General features: G+C 44.8%; 1 protein-coding gene across 1 annotated transcript in view; it reads left to right on the forward strand.

Moving 5' to 3' along the window:
- Positions 1-7,211: 7,211 nt before the first annotated feature.
- CACUL1 (CDK2 associated cullin domain 1) overlaps positions 7,212-13,776 on the forward strand; it is a 43,810-nt gene continuing 37,245 nt past the window's right edge. The window contains exons 1-2 of the mRNA XM_054277190.1: positions 7,212-7,549; positions 13,563-13,689. Of these exons, the coding sequence (XP_054133165.1) occupies positions 7,288-7,549; positions 13,563-13,689 (389 nt within the window). The 5' untranslated portion in view covers positions 7,212-7,287. The remainder of the gene's footprint in view (positions 7,550-13,562; positions 13,690-13,776) is intronic.

Raw genomic sequence — 13,776 nt, forward strand, 5'->3', positions numbered from 1 at the left:
TTTATGTATGGTTTTCATTTGTGCAGAGATTCTTTTTTCCCCCAGGCTCCCTTCCCACATTTTCCCCTGAGAAATTCCATTGTGGCTATCACAGCTATATCCTAAACCTTCCAGTAATCTGCTGCTCACTATTGGTGAGGATGTATCACACCCACAGAGCCATTACTGAAGCAAATCCCTGACTTACATTATTACTATTTCTGTTTTCCTGTGTTATTGCTCAGAAAACGTCTGCTGCTCAGTGTTGAGCCCTGCAGATGTCTGGCTCCACCTCTAGGCCAGTTACAGCTGGCTCTGCAGGGTGAGAGCTGACAATGCTCAGCTTTTTATTTTCATTTAGGAGAAATCAGACCAGAATGTTTTGTTGCATAGATGGCTCTCGGTTACAGGCACATTTCTACTTTTATACTTACCAGCCTGAAGTCTAGGAGGAAGGAAAGTTTTCACTCTATTCACTCTTATAATGAAAAAGTCACAAATATTTCCTAAGCTTCATACATAAATATGTTGATAACATCCCTTTAAAAAAAGGTTCCTGACTACTAAGAGAATCCTATTGATATCAGATAATATCAAAATACTTTTCTTTTTTTTCAAATGACCACAGTTCTCCTGCTTTTTTACCCAACACATCCTTATATTTGCATTCTCAGTGAAAAAAACTGGAAAGGAAAACATGAATTTAAGATTAGAGCTCAAAAACTTTGTGAGATTCTCTGAAAATGTCACTTAATGACTTAATGCATGCACTAATGCACCTTATTTTACTGGAACGAAAGTTTTCACAGACTCTCACATACTCTCTGAATACATTCTGAGAAAGAAATTAAATGCTTAATGACAAAATAAACAAAATCTATACTGGGAAGTCTAGAGTTTGCTTTTTGCTTTTGATAAATGGGTCGCTTTTACAGATCTTACAAGAGATTGCACACCCGAGTGGAGGCAGAGGCTCAGCAGAAGATTATTTGGAGATAATGGAGCAAGTCAGATGAGAAAACATGATGAAACAGCAGAAAATTTACATGCTGTTTTGTTTCTTCCTTTTGCATTAATAAAGCTGAAGCTTTTGTGTTTATTTCCAAATTCTGCCTGTTGCTGGATGTACCCACGTGCTGGATGACCTTCCCATTCCTGTGGTGCCAGCTGTGGGGAGCTAATGCCAGGCTGGGAAACAGCACTGAGCACATTTTCAGAGTCCTTTCTGTTGCTTGCACTGACTCAGTGTCATCCAGATTCACAGAATTCACAGAATCACAGAATCACTGGGTTGGAAGGGACCTTCAAGACCATCGAGTCCAGCCCAGCCCCAACCCCTCAACTCAACCCTGGCCCCCAGTGCCACATCCAGGCTTTGTTAAACACACACAGGGATGGGGACTCCACCACCTCCCTGGGCAGCCATTCCAGAACTTTATCCCCTTTCTGTGAAAATCTTTTTCCTGATATCCAGCCTGTATTTCCCTTGAGGCTGTGTGCTCTGGCTGTGTCAGTGCTTCTGCAGAAAGACCCCAGCCCCAGCTGAGCACAGGCACCTTTCAGGAGCTGTGAGAGTGATGGGGGCAGCCCTGAGTCTCCTTTTCTCCAGGCTGAGCACCCCCAGCTCCCTCAGGGGCTCCTCACAGGGTTTGTGTTCCCAGCCCCTCACCAGCCTCATTGCCCTCATTGATAAATGACTGGCTGACCAAAGGCCCAGAAAACAGCCAAAATGAGGTTACTAATGAATAGCACGCAATATATTTTATTAATTAACATGAGACCCTTTAATATTGGCTTATGGGACAGAATAGTCTGGTCATGCCTGTAGTTAGAAGCATTAACACAAATGTGCTTGTAGTGCAATTACGCTAAAAGAATTGTGTTTTGTCTTGGTGCAAGAGCAAAACATAGTCCTCTTTTACAGGGTACACACACCTCCCACCCTGCAGCCCTCAGGGCTGGGCTCAGGACACTGATTTACGTGCCTGACTGATGTGACAGAGTATCCAGAGGTGCTCAGGGTGGCTCTGCCCCAGGGGACACGGCTGGGCAGGGCTCTCTTGTCCTCTGCTCCCATGGGCCAAACACTGAGCTCTTCCCATTTGCAGGAACTTGGTGACAGAGACCTTGAGATAATCTTGTTAAATAATTTATGAGGGAGGAACATGTCTGGACTTGGCAGAGAAAGGTGACAGGGCATACACAGCATAGGGCAGGTATGGAGTGAACCTTAAGCTCTGAGCTTAAACAGGGCACTGGTTTTATGAGAATCTAAGTGAGGCTGGTCTTGTTAATTAGGGTAAATTAGTGTACTCAGGGCCCTCACACCCGGCACAGATGGTGCAGGGAATGGGACCACTAGTGGGGAAACTGGAAAAATTTCAGTGCATATTCTCCTGTAGTCATTGTGCTCTTAATATCTTGCTGGTGAGAGCATTCAGACAGAGAGAGGAGAGCTGGTTTGAATATACATTTTCATTTTAAACATTTTCACACAGCTCTGAGTCCTATCCTCTTTGTAAGGCTGAGAAGTAGGAACACAGCCTTGCTGAAGGACAGAAGCAGGGACACACTTGGGCCTTATTTAAAACTATCCCATGTAGCCCAAGTGCAAATTATCAAGCTGAGTTTTTGCACCCAGGGTACCAGGATTAGACTATGGAGTGATCCTTTAGCTCATTTCAGGAGAATATGATCTGATTTGACTCTGTATTTATGTTCTGCCCTGCAAAGCAGCTATGCGGGACAGCACAGGGAAAGGACAGACATGCCTGGAGTACCTGTGTTCAGCTTTGATCAGAGCTCACATCTACCCTGCTGTTCCCTGCTGTTCCCTGGCTGTTCTGCTCCCTGCCTGTGTGCTTCTCTTCTCCACCAAAGGCACTCTGCTGGCACCTGGCATGAGCACACTCCTGCTGTCTTGGCGGGGATTAGCTGGAATTTCCTTTGTTCACAATGGAACTTCTGCCTGTGGAAGATGGCAAGAATTATTCCTCTTCAGGCAGGTGATTTCTGCTTGTGCTCTGACACTTTCCATCAAGCTCAGAAATTGATAGTGCTGGTCAAACATGTTACCAACCTTTACTTCCCAAAGACTTTTCACATAAAATGTGTTTTTCTATTTTTTTCCTTGCTTAGGCAGACACCACCTGAGATATCATGAAATGAGAGACTGTATATAGTCAGTGTTCACAAATTACATGTAGGCAAGAAACACCAAGGATGGTCTCTCCATCCCATAACTGGCACATTTTCAGGAAAACTTTACACTGATCAGCTTGCCCAAAGTGGGAGTTGCTGTTGAAAGAGGTATGCCACAAATTGCCAGTCTGCCATGGGACTTTCAGTCCCCTGTGCCTGAGAAAATCCTCAATTGTCAAAATATGTCTCAAAAATAACGAGCACCTAAACTTCCTTGTAGGTTTATCTGCTCTCTGCCAGCTCTCAGCAAGGGGCTGTCTTATTAAGCATTGAAGGAGCTGTGTTGTGTGCTCCTCCTGACACACTGCTATTTAAGGCTCTGCCTAGCGATAATTTTTCTTTCTGGTTGGAATTATTATTTTTTTTTTTTAAATTTGGTTTTCAGAACCAGAGCTATAAATCTGAAAAGCATTTTACACGCTGTGTTAGGGCTTGATTGAAATCCCATTGAAATCAATGAAAGCTTTCCTACTGACTGCAGTGGGATTGGTGCTTGGGAAATCAGGAAGAAATGTCTTTTGAAATAAGAATTGTATCCATGTCATAATGTTTATTACCAGTAGCAGAAAAAAAACCAAAACACACACATCTTTTCCCAACATGCCTCATATATCATTTAACTGCTACCCATATATCATTTAACTGCTACCTATATATACCCAGCTGGGACACAGAGTGCAGAAACAGCTCTTCTGGGCTACCTAATAATTCTGCTTTATAAACACAAATAGATGAGAAAAACAAAATTCCCTTATCTGATTGATACAAATGTTCATCAAATTACACAAGAGGAAACATCCAGCAAGTGTCCCAGTCTGCTTCTGAGAACCTGGAAGGAAAAGCTTCCTTGTAGTCTCATTTCTGTGAAGTTCTGTGTAGAAAATATTTCTTTAATGCCTCACACTTTCCATGGACAGGTACTGTTAGGAAATTTAAATTTGTAGCAAAGCTTGTGGCTGTGACCTGGTTATCAGAAGTTGTGAGCCAGAAAAAAAAAATTAAAAAAAAAAAAAGAAAGAGAAAAAAGATATGATGAAGATGTAAAAACCACTTCTGATACTTGTCTGGGTAATTACATGCAGATCCTGGAGACTGAAATGAAAGTGTGACATCTGCATGTTACTTTGTCATCAAAATTGCTGCAGTCTACTGATGAGCTCGTTACAATAGAGACAAGCCTCAAGTCTCTGGGGATGTTACAGAGACGTGAGGATCCTCAGGTCTTGTCAGAACTGAATTTTTATGTGGTATTCTCAACTAACAGCGAAAATAATTATAGTTATGGTATTTCAAAACCCTAACTTTGCCAAGGCAGTATTTAAAGCCCGAGTCGAATTTTCACATGCTGACGAGGAAAAAAGGAAGCGGTGCAGAGAAGTCTCTGTGCAAAAACAAGTGCTGCTGCAGTGATGAGCCCTTTGATAGTGCCTTTATCAGCGTGCAGGCGTGTTTGGAATAGTGTGAGAGCCATGGATGGCTGTTGCAGCTTGTTCTTTGCCTTATGGGAGGCAAGAAAGGGCTTCTTGTTTGGTTGGTAAGATGAGCTGCCTGCTTGCACAAGGCAGTGAAGTATTTCCTAAGCTTTCCTGGATTCCTGCCACAAGGAAGTGCAGTGAGTGTAGTCACAGTGAATGGAACGTTGTGAGAAGGAATTAGAAGGGCAAAGTACCTTTAAAGATTGTGGCAAAAACCCTCAGCCAGCAAACCAAACCAAACTAAAACAAACCAAACTAAAACAAACCAAACCAACCCAAACTGAACCGAACCAAACAAAACCAAACCAACCCAGCCCAAACCAAACCAAACCCAAACAACCCAAACCAACCCAGCCCAAACCAAACCAAACCCAAACAACACAACCCAACCCAACTCAAACCAAACCAATCCAACCCAACCCAAACCAACTCAACCCAAACCAACCCAAACCCACCCAAATCAACCCAAACCAACCCAACCCAAACCAAAACAAACCAAACCTCAGCTGTTCAGTAAATTACAGAGACGGCTGCAGAAATAGGTGTGGGCAGTGAGAGAGTATGAAAGAGAAAAGAAGACATTTTGGAACTGAACATGAAAAGCAGTAATTCTAGAACTGAAAAATGCTGTATTTGTCCACTGCTCTTAGATGTTAGCATAAGCACTTTTGAAATGAGTAAAACAAAGATAAAACTCTGCTGATAAGAGTGAGTTTCTGATTCCTCCTCAGCTCGTGATGTTTTTAAACACTGGCAAACAATCAGAGCCCCACTCCTGAGATCAGCAAGAGCAGATGAGTGGGAGGCTACAGTGGAGTTGCTCTGAGGGCTGAGAACACAAACATGCCTTCCGCGAAGCAGTGAAGATATGCAAACTCCATTTATTTTTCTGTGTGGTTATCAACACTTAGCTGAGCTGGAAATGGTTTGCTGCTTTTGCTTTCCAAGTTTAACATCCATTATAAATGACTCTACTGATACCTGCATCACACTGCACATCCAATTCACTAAACACAGGTTGCAGCAGAGTGAACAAAAATGTCCTGTCTGTTCTCTTTCCAGGTGTGGATAGAAATAAACCAGCAGCCAGAGCAGGCCTGTGAATTTGCTGAAGCTGTAATCTGAGATCTATGCATGATGTGCCAAATCAGCTTTTGGACTCTGAGACCAAATTGTGGCTGGTTGGGGTTTACCAAGATGGAAAATGGAGAGAAACGTCTGCTGGTTTGAGCAGAGCATTGATGTTCAAGGTGTGATTTTACAGCTAAGGAAAATACTCTCAGTTCAAAAATGTTCTCAGAACTAAATGTACTTAGTTCAACTATGAACTAAATGTACTTAGTTCAAAAATGTATCCCCCCCGCAATAGGGACAAACTGTTTTCATCACCTGCCTTTATCAAAGCAACTTGAGTTGGTTCCACACTGCTGTGAAATCAGCAGCATCTTCTGCTCTTCTAAAACAGAACAACTTTGTTTCATGCTAAAATAGAACCTGGTGTTTCTACTTGGAAAAAAGATGGTGTGCATTTCACCTTTTATGACATTTTGGAAAGAGGGCCCACCTTTGATTTTATCTACATTTTTCACAGTGCCCAGGTGAAAATGAAAATAAAACTTAAAGTAATGTACTTGAAGGCAAGTAGACAATATTATCACAGGATCATGGAATGTGAAGGCGTGGGGAGGGACCTGAAGGATCATCTACTCCCAAACCTGCTGCCATGGACAGGGACATCTTCCATTAGACCAAGCTGCTCAAGGCTCTTCCAAAGTGTCCCTGGACACTGCCAGGGATGGGGAATCCATGATTTCTGTGGGCAACCTGTTCCAGTGTCTCACCACACTCACAAAAAGCATTTCTTCCTAATATCTGACCTAAATTTCCCCTCTTTCAATTTTTATCCATTACTCCTTGTCCTATAACTACAGTTTTGGCGAAGAGCATAATAAAAAATACTTTTTAATTGTTATATTGTTTATTGCAAACGGGATTATGCATTATTTGTGCAGGTTATTCCCCTTATTAACAGGAGAATGGAAGGGAGCAGCGCTGTGCAGGAACTTCACAGGAACAGTCTGGGCTGGAAGGGACTTTAAGGATGGTTTGTTTCCAAGCCCCTCATGGGCAGGGACACCTCGCAGGGTGGCGGTGGTGCCGAGGAGCGGGGACAGGGTGTGACAAGCGACATCTCGACCGTGTTCCGTGCCTTTTCCTGAGCGGGCCCCTCACGGCCGCCGCGCTCCCGCCAGGGGGCGCTGTGGGCACGGGGCCCGCTCTCGGCGCGGGCCCTGCCGGAGCCTCCCCGCTGCAGACGAACCCTCCCGGCCCTCGGGGAACCGCGAAGAGCGAACCCCGGGCGCGGTCAGGGGCAAGGACGGACCCCACGCCGGCCGCGCCTCTTTCCGCGCCCCGGCAGTCGCTCCGCCCCGCAGGACTACATCCCCCAGCATGCCCCGCGGCGGTGCCGCCTGGCGCGGCTGCCGCTTTCCGCCCGGCGCGAAGTGTCGCGCGGCGCGGCCGGAGCTGGGCTGGGGCCCGGGCCGAGCCCGCCGAGCCCCGCCGGGCCTGAGGCGGCGGCGATGGGCGGCGGGCGCTGATCCCGCCCCGCTCCCGCAGCCAGGCGCCCGCCATGGAGGAGGAGAGCATGGAAGAGGAAGGCGGCGGCGAGGCCATGATGGACGACCAGAACCACAACAACTGGGGCGCGGGCGGTTACGGGCGGCACCTGCTCGGCGAGCGGCTGCTGCCGCCGGCCGGGCCGCCGCGCCCCGCGGGGCCCGAGCACAACGGAGCGGGGCTGCGGGGCTGCGAGCCGGGGGCTGCCGCCGGCAGGGTGGGGGCGGCCGGCGCCATCGCCGCCATCAACATCAGCGCCTCGACCTCCAAGTTCCGTGAGTGAGCCGGGCCTGGGCACGGGGGGGCCCCGCCTGCTGCTGTGCTGAACCCTCTGGCCCCGCTCCCCTCTGGGGCTCGGCTCTTTCCTACCTAGACCCGAGTCTCGCCTCGAGAGGTTCTCGGAGCGAAGTCAGACGGGTTAAGGCACCTTGGAAGGCGAAAACAGCCTTTGCTCGCATAGCGCCCCAACTTCTGCTTTGCTGTCACGGTGGCTGTGGCTGTAGAGCTGGGACTGTGAGCGTGGGCAGGGCTCTGGGCCGCTGCTGCTTCTGAAGCCCTTTAGCTCAGACCTTCCTATACACTTTGTCTCTCAGCCTAGAAAAACCTAGAGGTGAATTAGAAGCCTGTTTGGGATTGCTGCTGCCAGCTGTGGGCAGAGCCCCTGCAAGGGTCGTGATGTCCCGGAAGGGATGAGTGTCTGCAAAGGGTTAGTTTGCCCAAGTTAGCCCCAAAAATAGAATGATAACATCAGAGAATGGTTTGGGTTGGAAGGGACCTTAAAGACCATATTGTTCAAAGCCCCCTGCTTGAGTAGAGCACCTTCCTCTAGACTAGGTTGTTCAGAGCTCCATCCATCCTGGCCTTGGGATTTCCAAAATGACCTTTGTGTGTAGCTTCTAACAAAAATGGCATTTTCTCCCTATTTTTTTCTATGTCAAGATCTAAGGAACGGAAGATTTTTTGCTGTACATTTCAGTTCCACTTTTATTTCTAAAAGTCACCTTTCTTGGCAAAATACGCCTTTTTTTTTTTTTTCTCATGGACAGTTGGAAAACTGGGGCTTGGGTAGTAAAAAGCATTCCTGGAAGTGCAGCTGTGTGATTGCCACGACAAAATTTAGATGGGAAATGCACTTTGTGTGTCCTCCCTGCTTTCCCCAGTGCTCTCTCACCTGTCCATGTCCAGGGGTGATCAAAAGCTCAAAGTTCAGGCTTCTGGATTCCTGCTTCTTGGGTAAGCCTGGCTTTTGTGGCACATGGCCAGGGCTGGCTGCTTTGAAGTTAAGACTCCCAGGCTCTGTGAGCTCCCTGGCACTTTTCCTGCCTTGCTTGTCAGGTCTCCAGGTACCTTGGGGTGGCTTCTAAACCCTGGAGACAGCTGAAATGAGATGTCATTCGACCTTGCTAAACTAGGCTCTTGAAGTCCTGCTCCAGACATTCAGAATCTCAGTTTTTCTTTGTGTTTCAGAATGAAAATGATTTTCAAGCTGTTTCCAGCAAGTGGGAAGGTGATTTTCCAGCTAATCCACAATTTATGTCTGAGGGGGAGAAGCAGCAGCAGAGCATGATTTTGCTTAGGGTGTGGTTTTGGAGTTCTTGTTTTCACTTCTCCAGCACTGATATCCCAACATAATATTTCACTAATTTATTTTTTTTTAAATTATTTTCCTGGAAAATAGGGAATTCTCTAAGTGAAGTTCATTAGACCTTTTCCACATCCTTGTGTAGTGGACAGCTGTGATGGTACATGTAGGTGAACAGAACAAGTCCAGTGAAGTGGTATTGCCTGAGAACCTCAAGGATCTGAGGTGGGCTCCTGCCTGTTCTTATCCTGGCTCTGACAGAGGATCCCTTGATCACCTTGGTTTAATTTTCACCCATAGAAAAAGGGAGAGGGGTCTCTTTGGATATAAGTGTTTCCTAGGAGGGAATCAGTGTGTGCTGGATCCCTCCTGCCTGCTCTGTCCCACTAATGGCAGAGCATGTGTGGAGAAGTTTGCCAGTCCCAAGCTGGATGGAAAAGTTCTGTTCTCTGCTGCATGAGGCAGTTCTGCAGCTGGATGAGCAACAGCTCCTGCCTTGCTGTCCTTCAAAGAGGCTAAATCCAGTTCTCCCTCCTTGAGATTTTGGTAAAAGCTAAAATTAGAATAATGCATAGTTCATTTAATAGTTTTTCTATGATAGCTTTTCTTCTACTTAAAGCAACTTAAGAAAAACTTCTATGTTGTAGTAAATTAAAACTAAATATTTACAGTTGATCAGCTTCAGTCATAGCTGTGGATTGATAAAGCAGTAGTGTTGGGAAGAGTATTTTTCAAAGTTCATGAGGGAGAAAAGAAGGTGAAGAATGTTTAGTATTTAAGAACTGTTCCATAATGATAATTGCAGCATAACCTGATTGAGGTGAGCAATGAAGAGTTTCCATTTTGTTTCTTTTCTCCTTTTCAAGAGGGGGTGGTTATAAATGTTGATGCCAGTGCCATTTGGGACAGGCACATGTGGCTGTGTGCCCTGGCACATCCCCTGGATCTGCTGCCTTCCCTGTTGCATAACCTTGCTCAGTGCAGTGTGTGTGCATGGCTGCGTGGGCACATGGTCTGATGGAGAAAAAGTTACTTTTACTACCCAGCCTTCATGCAGGCTGAGAAACAGGTTATAAAAATAGAACTGGAAGCCAACCACGGGGCAAACTCATAAATTTGCTAATGTGTGCTGGGATGTGTCAGTCAGGGGGGGCAGAGCAAAATCTCTTGTGAAAACATGCACATGGGGGCTGAGAAACAGGAAAGCACAGGGCCACAGTCTGTACGTGACTCTTGGACAGCTGCCTGAAGAGTTTGTACACTTCAGCAAAATGCTGAGCATTGTAGGGTGCACTGCTAATTGAGCAGTAAAGTTTCATGTATCTCACTTGCTGAGGTGAAATGCAGTTTCTGGAAGATGCTTTGTTGCTTTCTTTACTTTTTAGTGCCAGAATAAATGACAGATAATTGTCAGAGTGCTGTCTGCATACTTGGCAGTAGGTTGGTTCAGCCATCCTGCTCTGTCTCTTGCTTTTTAGCTACAGATTTGAGAAAGTGAGTGTGTGTAAGGTTTTATTGCCAGTTTCATGGGGTATGTGTACCTACTCTTGATGGGCTATATTTTTTGTGGGTTTTTTTTTTCAGTCTTAGTGGGTTTTGCCATTCTTTTCATTGAAGTTGATATCAAAGAATTTTGTAGTTGAAGCAGTTCCATTATGACTGTAATACTGATATATCTAGGTTATGATAGCTCATGCATATTCTTTTTTACTAAAATAGTTTCACTGCTGCATTTCACCTAAAGTTTTCTTTTTGAACTTTTTTTTTTTTTTTTTGTAATGGAAAAGCAGCAGTTGTTGCTCAAGATTTACTTGTGAAGTCTTTAATAATTTTCTAGAAAATGCTGAATTCTCTGGAAAATACTGACTTCTTTCGATTCTATTGGACTGATTTCTCTCCCAGCCCCACCCTCCAGCTTTGCTGGGGTTGGATAAAATCCAGCATTCTAGCATGCTTTCTTACAAAATATCAGTGTCACTTCCCAGAAACCAACTAAATTGCAGTTTGGGGATGGGAGCTCTTGGGCAAATTCTTTTAAATCTTGGACACCTGTTGTAGGGATAAGCATTTAAGCATGACATCCTAAAAAGAGAGAAAAATAAAAAATTAAAGGGCAGTCTGTCTTTCCTTGCTAAGGATCTGATTCCTTCCTTGCTGGTCTCAGCCCTGTTCTTGCAGAGTTTGTAGCTTGGAGGGGCTTCAGGCCACCCTTCACCTGTGTGTGTGTAAGAGCTGCCAGGAGAAAAAGGACATTACTAACTTGTGATAGTTATTAAAATTTTAAAGTACTTTGTTTACTGGATTAGAAGAATAAAAATAGTGATTGTTCTGTTTGTAGTCTTGGACTTTTAGCTATGTAAGTATTGTGGTTGGCTTAGTTTCAGAACTGAAGTGTGGAAATCAAATTACATAGTACTTGTAAGAGACTTTTGAATGAGAATGAAGCTTTTCTGGAATGTTACTGTGAATTTATCAGTACATTTTCTATGCAGACTTTTCTATGCAAGTCTCATGGGGCTTTTTGTAAAAGTGTTTTGTCCTTTACCTGTGCAGCATGTCTAATGGGCAGACCTTCCTGTCTGCTGCTGCTTTCTTTTTCCATATTGTAAAAAATTAATATCTCAACAGCTTGTTAAAATTATTTTAACAGCCTGTTAAAATTATCTTACTTGACTATTTTCTTTCAAATTAATAGGGCTCATTTAATATGTTAAACCAGATGTGGGTGTGATTATACATTGAAATCTTAAAAGCAAGACTTGGTCTAGTGTTTATGCTGACTTCAGCTTCATATTTTCTGTGGAACAGAGTGGTTCTGTGGAGGCCCATCTTTTTTGGGGTAGCAAAGTAAAACAAGCTCAGGTTTTGCTGCAGGGTATAAGCAGGAATAGTAAAGGTGCTGCTGCTGAGAACACCTGCCTGGAGTGTGGCTCTGTAGGGGATGAGAGCTCCAACAAGGCATTGCAGGGCAGGGAACAGGGGCTGAGTTCACTGCCAGGGAGGTGCTCTGCTGTTGCTCAGTGCATGGCTGCTCTTTCAGGGGGAAGCTGACTTTGCTGGATTTGTTAACTGAACTGCTGGTGGCTGTGTAGCTGCCCTGTGACCTTGGCTCTCTCGCTGGCAAACAGTGATGGCCTTCCAGACTGCAGCCTGGGCTCCTGGGGCAGTGTCCTGCAGCCCAGGTAGAGGGGACCTGGTCACTGCTCAGGCACTTCTAGGTTAGCTAGATCTGATTCTGTAACAGCTGTGAAGCAAGAGGGCACCAATGGCTGCAGAAGAGGTGCAGGAGTGCTGCACTAACATGCTCCTCTAAGCAGAGTTTCTGGCTGAAATACCCTAACACAGCACACAGATCTGTAATACTTGCTCCTACAGATAGAGTTCCAACACCTCCTTGTCTCACACCTCTCTCTATTCCGTGTTCTCTTTACAATCTTTTATTTTCCTCATGATACTCATAACTGTTTTGCCAATTTCCTTACAATTGTTCCTTATAATGCTGCCAAAAGTGATGCACTCACTCAGCTCCTTTCAATCCCTTTGAAAATACCTTTCAAAAATATTGCTTCTCAAACCCATCAGTGAATCTACATTTAAATGCATATTTAAAATTCATTGCTAACCAAAAGATTTCTTTCCAGTGTTGTGTCTAAAATGGTCTGTGTGGGGTGAGAAGTATCTTTATTCTCTGTTCCATTTAGTGGAGTTCAAATGAAGAAGTTATTCTAGATTTTCTAGGCTGGATAGTTTTGATCCTTTTTTGTTTTGATAGATTTGCTTTGATTTCATTGCTTGGATTCAAATCACAGATTTGACTGAGGTGCTGGTGGTTGCTGAGGGCTTTTTGAGTGGGTGCTGTGAAGCTGTGGTGGTGTGACAGGGCAGGGAGGAAGTGCTGCGAGTAAGGCCCTGAAGGGAGGGTGTGAACATGTTGGAACTGAGCCACAAGTGGTTGGATGGTTCAGAAATCCTCCCTGAAAAGAGAGAAGTCCAAACCCTCCCGTGGCTGGGAGGGTGCCCTGAGTCACTGGTGCAGGAGGGTGCAGTTGGGAAGCTCAGGAGGAAGGCCAGGGAGCAGTGGGAACCCTAATTTAAACACCTCCTGTTCTTCCCTCTGGTGATCCTTATCTGCAGTAATTGTCCCTGCTAGGGGGGAACTGTAATGCAGATTCAGAAAAGTTGCCTGGAAGCCTAACTGCACTTGAAGGCAGAGGAAGGCAGAGATCTTTTAGACCAAGGAAGCTGCTGGTCCCACCTGGGACTTGTGAAATGAACACATCAGCTGGGAAGGAATATTCCAAACCTACCAGTCTTGGCCAGAGCTTGTCCTCATGAATGTGAAGATGCCACGTTACTGATTGGTTCTGAACTGCCACAAAGTTTCATAATTTATTAGTCTGAACTAATCTTTTTATAAATTTTTATTGTTATATTTTCATGTTACAACTCCCAGGAGTTTGCTTTTCCATGCTACTTAGGCCCCAGGGAAATACCAAAGCGCTGATTTGGCAGGTTTTCTGATTTTATTTTTGTAAATACAGAGGTACAAATTCAAATCTGGGCTTTAGTTTTAGATGAGGTTGTTTTGGTGGAAGTGAGGTGTTTTTTTGGCCTTGTTCTTGGTGTGATCTGAAATCACAGTGTGTTCATTTGTTTCTGGTCTTTTAGGTGAAGTTACTAAATCTATTCTTGTCTTTTTCTTGTAGTAATGAATGTTATAACAATTGAAGACTATAAGAGCACATATTGGCCAAAGTTGGACAGTGCCATAGATCAGCTTTTAACTCAGAGTCCTGGTGACTACATCCCTATCTCCTATGAACAAATATACAGGTAAGGAAATACTTTAAATGCTGCTTAACTTATTTTGTCTTTAAAAGGAAATGGTTATTTGATTTTGTTGTTTATGCATATGTCATA

The sequence above is a fragment of the Melozone crissalis genome, unplaced genomic scaffold (assembly GCF_028551555.1).
Source record: "Melozone crissalis strain CALT ecotype California unplaced genomic scaffold, PUWL_Pcris_2 ptg000019l_1, whole genome shotgun sequence".
NCBI classification, from domain to species: domain Eukaryota; kingdom Metazoa; phylum Chordata; class Aves; order Passeriformes; family Passerellidae; genus Melozone; species Melozone crissalis.